Genomic DNA, 9120 nt, shown 5'->3' with positions numbered 1-9120 from the left:
CTAAAACCACAACCGCTTAGGCATGAACTCTCTATAGCAATTCATTGTACTGCCACCCAACACCCAACGCATCCCGCACCCGGGATACAACTCCTATATCCTCTAGCACAATCATACCTCAACGCTTCTTATTGCTTTGCAACCGTAGAATAAACTTGTATGTAAACTCTACGTGTGAACCCACAGTCTCTTGGTTAGAGACACAACAAGGAGATTCTACCGCGTGGCAACTTGCACGCTTTACTCAGAACCTGTTGGAACGCAAACATCAGCACAACTTCAGCCTAGTTTGTTTCTTCGACCTATCAAAGGCCTTTGATACAGTGTGGCACCGTGGTTCGTTGGTCAAAGTCGCCACCTTTAACATCGGTGGCAATGTTCTGTGGTGGCTCGAAAGCTACCTATCCTGCCGGGTCCAACAGGTCAGGGTGTCAGGTTCGCTGTCCCAACCGCTCGAAGTATGTTCCGGTGTGCCACAGGGCTCAATACTGGGTCCTCTTCTCTTCTTGCTCTATGTAAATGACTTAACTCGCGTTCCAAATACCTCCCTGTACGTCGATGATACTACTCTTGTGGCATTTGAACTTTCTCTGCCCATGGCGTGTAATTCTTTGCAGTCGGAAATTCGCTCAGTGGTTGAATGGATGCGTCTTTGGAAACTTCGACCTAATGCTGGAAAGACTGTCATATTGTGCATTCCACCTCATCCGCGTTCTGATCTTTCCTACATCGACCAGTACCTATTCCACTTCCCTGACGACCAGACGCCCATCCCAATTGTTAGCCACCACAAACACCTTGGAGTCATCTTTGACTCAGGCATGAGTTGGTCCCACCATCTGGAGTATCTCGAGCGCCGGACAAGTTCGGCTGTTGGTGTTCTATACAGTCACATGAGCCATTTACCACTAGTATGTCGTCGGGCTTTCTACGCCTCCTATATCTTACCCATAATTTTATACTGTAGCATGGTGTGGTGCAGTGCTGGAGCAGGAATGCTTACGCGGCTTGAACTAATGCATCGCAGGATTTTGAGAGCGATATTTCGCTTCCCACTTGACACCCCATCAACAATTCTGGATTCCCAATGCAAAACCTGTCCTTTACAAACCATAATTAACAGACTTTGCTGTAGATTTATCCATCGATTCCCTATTTCAAGAAATAACTCGATGAGTCGCTCGCCTGTTTTCATTAGCTATTGTCTCTGGGACTCGCTTCCCCGAAAACTGAAATCATGTGAAAACATTTCTGCCTTTGTTCGTGATCTCTCGGACTCGATCGCATACACGGCTGTTAGCTGCACTTGGATCGCGGCAACTTAGTTTTCTGCACGTGAACCACGCAAAATCAATGCATGCTCAATTGCTCATGCATAACCAGTCAGCTGGCCTGCTCGCCCACGCATTTGACAGGTAGCAATTCCATCAAATTTGAGATATCGCTTCGTTCTAAGTCTCAAAACAGTTCTAAAGTCACCAAACCACGCTGGTAATCGATGGCTATTCAATGTTAACATCTTCAGGAAGATTTCAGCCGTTTCCCGAGAGTTTGGGCATCGTTGCCGTTATTTTCCACGGTGTTCTTCTTCCTCCTGTCTGGAGCTGCAATTGCATCCGGGAATTATTTGAAAGGTATTTCGTGCGGGCTATAGGGGGTTCCAACAGGCATAAACTGACATCGCTATAGGATAACTGGTAACTTTCACCCTTCAAGGAGGTAAGAGCAGTGAGAATTTTGTTGTGGCGGTCGTCCAATTTTTGTGGCGGTCGTGGCTGTATTTGTGGATTTCCAAGGTTTTCATTCTACCTGTACTACTGTCTACTGTATTGGAACCGTTGTTTAGGCACCTGTAGCTGTCTTATTTGGTAGATCTGCTGTTCTCGGTCACTTGGGACACTTTGTCTAGCCTATTTGTCTTTCGTTCGTGCCATCTATCAGTTTTGTGGGGTGCCTAGGCCTGTATTTGTGAAGTTCTCGAGTAAGACACTAATTCTTGACTGGAGTCACGACTTGAATTGTATTTGCTGGGCGAGCCCTCGTTCACGCAGTTGTCCTTATCGTAATAGTCAATATCTGCTTGCTGGGCGGACTAGCGGCTAGAATAGGGATGACCGAATGGTCCAAGTGTGTACACAATTATTGTTTCCATCATCGTGAAATGAGCGTTGTGGAATTGCAGTCGTCTGCCTTTGGCACTGAGGACCTGAGGAGAGTTGATTGTTACTTCTACTCAGCAATGAAGCGATCATCAGCTCTCTTTGTTCTAATTATCGAGAGGACATACCGGCATCGCAATCAAGTAAATATTAGGCAAACCTCCCCAACCTCCAGCAAGAGTCGAAGATATTTTCTCCAAATGCAAAGACGATCTTAGTGAGTTTGTGACTTGCATTTGCGTGCATACATGAGCAAGTCACGGACCACGGCACGTGCGCGGTTACCATACCATCTCGAACCGACGCCATCTTTCTAAGTTGCCGCTTCTTGACAGCCGTGCATAACGTGTGCCCACATTCTTCCATGTTAAAATAGTAAAAATACTAACAAAAGAATAAAAACCCTTAAAGGCAAAGTTCCGTCTAGGGTACAGACCCGAAAAACGAATTCGCATGCAACGTTTCTGGCTCCACACACGTACACACTCAAATAAATTTTGAAAACAAAAACAGCACAGAATATCCCATTGCACTCACCGAAACATTTATGTTCTGGCTTCGAAACCGTCCTGCGGCCAGTGCACATCAAGGGGTGGAGGCACGACACAGAAACACACACAAAGCAGCAGGCAATAGTAGTACTTAGCAGCCTGGTTCTTCTGCTTCTCGTTGTAGTGGATGCACATTCCACTGTTTGTCATTGTATCCTTTTATGTGACACGTATGCATTCATCCGGCCACGCTGCACTGTCCGGCATGCCAGTTGTACTGTACGCACTTTAGCTGTACCTGCCTGCCTGGACTTTTCCTTTCATCTCTCTGTCGTTCTCTGTGTTCCCACACACTTGTGATTTGTTGTGAACGACGCTAGTTACAAGATGTCTTTGGTGCGTTTGCAGAACCACTACACCCGTGACGCCAGCAGACGCCATGACTCATGAGCACTACTGTAAGTCGGCAAATTTCCGGCCCATTCAAATGTCGGCCTTCCAGGGCTAAAACCCATTTCGGCCCATTTAAATGTTCGGCCTGTGCTGCTGCCGCCTGTATACACTGTCACACTGAGCCTTGCAAAACAAAATTTCGGTCGCAACAAATTTTCGGCCAAATATGACCAGGCTGAAAATAGCCGAAAACAAATACGCGCCGAGTATTTGTTTACTTACAGTATAACGTTTTCCACGGTACAGTACAGTATTCAATTTGAGCTCCCCCCCCCCCCCCCCCCCCCCCAGATTTCAGCCTCGATAATATTAGGCTAGGTTTCATGGTTTGAACTGATCACTTGATAAGCCAGGTGTTTTTGAGAGTTTGATGCATGTGCCCAGCAAAGGACTGTACTGTGTGAGCTATTTCAAAATCTGGACCGTTTGTGGAGCACTGATACTATATCAAAGCTCTCTCTTCCTCTCTCTCTCTCTCTCCCTCTCTCTCTTTCTCTCTCTTTTCTTTCTCTCTCTCTCTCTCTCTCTCTCTCTCTCTCTCTCTCTCTCTCTCTCTCTCTCTCTCTCTCCCCCCGTCTTTTCGTATCAATCATGGGTGATGACAGATGGCAACCTATGGTCTCTTGAGCCACTGTGAGAGCACACTAGATAACAAATACAAACCAACTTGTATTCTATACAATAGATAGGTCAACAAACTGACAACAATGTAAAAAGCCAACATAGTGAGCCAGTAGTGCATGAGTCCTTGATAATATTATGCAGAGAAAGTGAATAGCAGCTGCGCACTAGGGAGTACTAAAAAAAGTTGTTTTAGTATTCCCTGCTGCACACACGCACAATGCCTTTCGCTAAAACTGAAGCAAAGAGATTGTACTGGAGAGTGACCATGCCAGTGGCTTCTGTATTGGCGTAAGATTCGCCCTTTCCAGCGCTCATGCGGACTTTGCCCTATATCTCACCCTTACCTCAATCCAGCTAAGGCAGCGATGAGCAAGATGGGAAGAAGAAATTCGGCCACAGATCCGATAGGCCGGCGGATCTGAATAGAAGCAAAGAGAAGATTCCAAACCATGGGGCTATACCGGTAAGTACGCAAGCCGAATATTGTCGAGCCCGTGAGGCACGCAACAAATTTAAATCCTTCCCTTCAATGGGACGTATGCGTCCATTTCCCGCCATTAGGTTTTGCGGGGCAAGTCCACTACAACCGTACAGACTGTGATACCAACTCTGCATAAAAGGTCATGAACTTTGTGAGGTCACACTCATAAATGTACTACTGTATAACGGGTTGTACCTGCCAAGTATGGGGTAACTTGCCCCGCAAAAAGGTGACGGCCATCTTAGATGGATACTTCCCATTCCGAGATGCCTGAAAAGCAGCATTGTAGGCGAAGAGGGGATTGACAATTGTACTGCATAGAGAATGATACTGCATGTGTCTGGGACCATGTACATGTAAAGCAGTGGCAAGTGAAACCCTGCCCCAGGAGTGGTGCAAAGGCATGATCAGATGTAGCCAAAGGCAGGAACAGAGGCAGGCAAATGCATGACCAGAGGCAGGCAAATGCATGCACAGAGGCAGGCAAATGCATGACTAGAGGCAGGCAGATGCGTGAACATAGGCACGGCAAATGCATGAACAGTACATGCACGCACACAGGGCACGGGTGATTGCCCTTGCCATGCGCACTTGTATGATATATTACCCATGAACACCGGGACGCATACAGCACAACAGTACACATGTGTGTGTATGCTGCAGTGTAACAGTACATACCGGTATGCACATATTGTTTTTTATACAAACACACGCATACAACACACATACAACACACACACACAAACGCACAGGCACACGAACACACTCAAACCCATACTCATACTCCTGCCCATCGCTGAAGTGATGATAGCAAACAAGCTATGCTAGACTTGTGCTGGAATTACACCATTCAACAGCTTGCCAGGCTGATGAATTGACTGCCGCTAATTTTAACACACACACACACACACACTCACTTGTAGCAACCAGTTCTTCCATATCAGCAGTCTTAGTTGCCGAACAACGACCATCTTTCAGCCAGAGTATGCCGGAGCTGGCTCTCCTGTCCAGTTCTTGTCTCCGGCCTGGTGTATCTTTCCTAGTTCAAGCTGAGATGAAAGAGGACATCACACCACAAGGCATGTACAGTAAAACCTGTGACTAACGACCACCCCTTGGGGCCAGAGAAAGCGGTCTTTAGTGGCAGGTGGTCCTTAGTTAGAGGTTTGCACCGCACAACCATACAGTAAAACCTGTGACTAACGACCACCCCTTGGGGCCAGAGAAAGCGGTCTTTAGTGGCAGGTGGTCCTTAGTTAGAGGTTTGCACCGCACAACCATTACAGTAAAACCTGTGACTAACGACCACCCCTTGGGGCCAGAGAAAGCGGTCTTTAGTGGCAGGTGGTCCTTAGTTAGAGGTTTGCACCGCACAGCCATATATGAATGTGAAAACGTGCGTGCCTGGCGAAATGGTCTGTAACACCAGGTTGGTCGCTAGTCACGGGGGTCTTAAGTTACCGGTTTCACTGTACATGTAAATGATTGCACGGGAAAGCGGTGGTTTACACGACAGGGGCGTCGCACACAGTACGGTCACTACGGTATTGACCGTACCACTTTTTGCCCCAGATACCCCGTGAATCAACAAAATACACTGATCTGGGATCTAAAATTCCAAAAGTTTCGGCTCAGCCACCACTCCCCCACGAGTAAATTGTACTTCAGATGGCTGACCGTACCACACTAAAATACCTTCCGACGCCCCTGCACGATATCAGGTAAACCATCCCGTGCGTGATAATGCCGTGGTGATTCAGTCGTATGAGGTCAAATGTTGGCGGGACCGCATGCCGCAAGGTACACTAGAACTATCTGTTCGGTGGCTGTTCCATTGCTGTTCGGTGGCTGGAATGTGGAATGGCAAGCCGGGGAATTGATAGAGTCTAGGGCTGTGTTTACACGAGAATTTTCAACCTGGGTTGAAAGTCTGTACGATAGACAAAATAGATGGGTGTTTACGTGAAGACAGTTGACCCGGGTCACATACTGATATGCCGCCAAAAGTCCACTTCTACAGTCCTGTGTGGTCGCATGAATACTTTCGTGCGAAACTTGCCTGTGCAGTGCTGTTCAAACCTGGCGCGAGATACGCACAGAAGTACGGTAGCATGATTTCTCGATTTCAATCCTCCCCTAACTCAACCCGGGTTAAAATGCCTCATGTAAACACCACCTAGGAGACTCATCGGCATAGGACGATCAGTGACATAAGTCAGATGTTCAAACACTTTTATTTCAACGCGACATGCCTTCTTGCCACACTCCCATCCATTCTCGTTTTTTTCCAGTTGGCTGGCATGCTCTCGGGATCACATGCCTCACTTCCAGGAGCAGCCAGCCATGCTGTGTGAATGCCAGGACTGTTCGATGCAGTGCCTACACGACCGCAGGTTCTGACCGCTTTGGTCTATCCTGTAGTTCCCCCTTGCAGATACGTGCTCAGCGTGTGAATGTGAACATGTACACCTGCGTTTGCAGATCGACATGCCCCACAACTTGCACAGTTCGTGTTCTAAAAGCTGCGCTGTATTGTGTCTGCACATTTTGCACAGAACATCACACATCACACTACTCCCCATGGTAGCGCTCGTGTCCGAGTCGCAATTATTGCATTTCGTAGAGCAGCTCTTGTACAACACGGAAAGTGCTTCACAAAGTGCCAAACACTCCCCCATGGTAGCGCACGTGTCCAAGTTGCTGCCTTGCATTTCGTTGAGCAACTCTTGAGCAGCGTAGAAAAATGCTGCACTAAATGCCACGGACTGACCTTCGCCGGAGCAGGGTGTCGCACATGCATGGCGTGGGCATTGGTGGGATACCAAAGAGATTAAGGCCCTCTTCAGACTAGGTACAAAACAGCCTATAGGTCACATTTACATACTGTATCACGCGCATAAAGGGCGCGCACTTATATTCGAATACAAGGGCACCTCCATACATAAAGGCATGAAAAAACTCAAGACTCAGGAGTGTATTTTGAAGACTCGAATACTCGTATTGAAAGACATGCCCTTGTATCCGGAACATTAATTTTGTTTCCTGGTGAAATGGAAAAACGCATTTTTCGCATAAGGGCATGCACTTGTATGTGGGTGAATACGGTAGAAGTTTCCAAGACAACTACAAGAATTTGTCGGGAAGCCTAAAAAGCTGCCCAATCCTTTCAGGCAGGGTGCGAACCCTTGAACAAGGCAACTTTCCTGCATTTATCGTACTTTCACCAGGCAGTCGTACAAGCGTATCAACTTTGTACTACTGCCGGCTGCTTTCACACATCCCAGGCCACTCGCACATCTGTGTACTCAGAAAAATGCTCCATAAAAGGCCGAATACACATGGGTAGACCTGCTATACAGTACTGTCGGTCGCCGAAGAACTGGGGGGGTCGGCCTCCTAGCCTAGACCGTTCTTATTTTCATGTATTACTGTAATTATTTACAGTCTGTGCACAGTTGAGTCACCATGTATACATTGGTATGCTGTGCTTGGTAAAAATTCTAGCCTGGTCGTTCTTCGGCGCTACCCGACAGTACTGTACGTGAGTGAGGCCTTGCACATGTGCGCTGTGGACGGGACTTGTGTGGCGGTTGGTGGACCGTGGGTCCCCTCCCCCCCCCCCCCCCCCACACACACACTTACGTCCGCCTGACGTGTGTGATACGCATATTTAGGGGGCGTTCTCATTTTCTCTTGCTTCTCGGAGAAATTTCTCCTGGAAGTCGAAGAAACTGGGATAATTTAGGAACGGGTCTCGAAGACTTCGGAAATCTTTTGCAAATGTGAAGCGCCAAAGAGGCCACAATCTTCAGTGACACGAATGTTGTACGCACTGTGCGTATGCAAAAAGGGAATGTCCTACACTCATGATCAACACATAGCTTTTACGGGTAGTTCGCACGCGCTGAGCCCAAAACGCGGGAATCGCCAAGTTTCAACCACCTCTGAAGTTCGGAGAGCTTTGGAGTCTCCTAAAATTCAGAGAGGATATAAGAACACTTCTCGTACTTTCACGGGTCTCGAACTTTTCCGAGAGGATTCAAGAACGCACCCTTAATCTCTATCAACCTACACATACGCAACCTGCTCCATGTGCACAATGCCACATGAGTGTTACTGTAGTCTTGCAGTTTGATGATGAGCATCGCGTTTCTACAGAAAGGAATTAGTTGCCAGGCCCATAATCACCAGGTGTTACAGCATACAATATGTGATGTATTAAAGACTGCATCTTGTAGCGCAGTAAGCATGTAGTTTTAGTACTTGTAATTGTATTAGTCGTAGGGCCTAGGGTACGATTACTTTGCAAAATAACTTGAATATCTGCGGAGTATTAAATCGAAGTCTACTTGTACAAGTCACAGCATGGGAACTTCTCGCCCTGTCAAGGCACACCGCCCGTCTGACGACATCATGTGAGACATTACCAGAAACAATAATTCTCAGGCTACCTCACATGCAATGACACGACGAGTGCAATGCCTGACAACAACAAAAAGAAGCCGAACCACAAAGAGACAAAGCTCGAGCCCTTACCTCGACATGCGCGATAGGTTTCTTGATCCCTGTCAGCTTCTATGCCTCTATCCACTCTCACAACTAACCCCTACGAATCGAAGTAGGTCGGAGAAAGCAAGGTATGTCAGTCAGTCGTTCCTTGAAATCTGGAAAGCACAAAACGACGTCGAAACTACGAAACTCGAAAGGACCATGCTGGATATCAGCGCTCAGCAGCAAGAGTTCATGAACTCCCGACAGGGAGTCGTCAAATACCGACTCCCTGACTCCCGATGTCAGGATCAGTTGTCAAAAGCAGGGAGTAGGTATTGTACTACTCCCTGGTCAAAAGAGAGGTTCCGGGGTAGATCTACGATTTTCCGTGCCAAAATCCGTGTGGGCGCTAGGGCAGACC

General features: G+C 47.5%; 1 protein-coding gene across 1 annotated transcript in view; it reads right to left on the bottom strand.

The window, feature by feature from the left end:
* Positions 1-8903, bottom strand: part of LOC135822684 (phospholipid-transporting ATPase ABCA3-like) — a 95232-nt gene extending 86329 nt beyond the window's left edge. The window contains exons 1-4 of the mRNA XM_065335502.1: positions 8745-8903; positions 5126-5257; positions 4072-4145; positions 2697-2728 (exon numbers count right to left, since the gene is read on the bottom strand). Coding sequence (XP_065191574.1) covers positions 2697-2728; positions 4072-4145; positions 5126-5179 — 160 coding nt within the window. The 5' untranslated portion in view covers positions 5180-5257; positions 8745-8903. The remainder of the gene's footprint in view (positions 1-2696; positions 2729-4071; positions 4146-5125; positions 5258-8744) is intronic.
* Between the last annotated feature and the right edge of the window lie 217 nt (positions 8904-9120).

The sequence above is a fragment of the Sycon ciliatum genome, chromosome 8 (assembly GCF_964019385.1).
Source record: "Sycon ciliatum chromosome 8, ocSycCili1.1, whole genome shotgun sequence".
In the NCBI taxonomy this organism is placed as follows: domain Eukaryota; kingdom Metazoa; phylum Porifera; class Calcarea; order Leucosolenida; family Sycettidae; genus Sycon; species Sycon ciliatum.
This window is presented reverse-complemented; position numbering and strand designations above follow the sequence as displayed.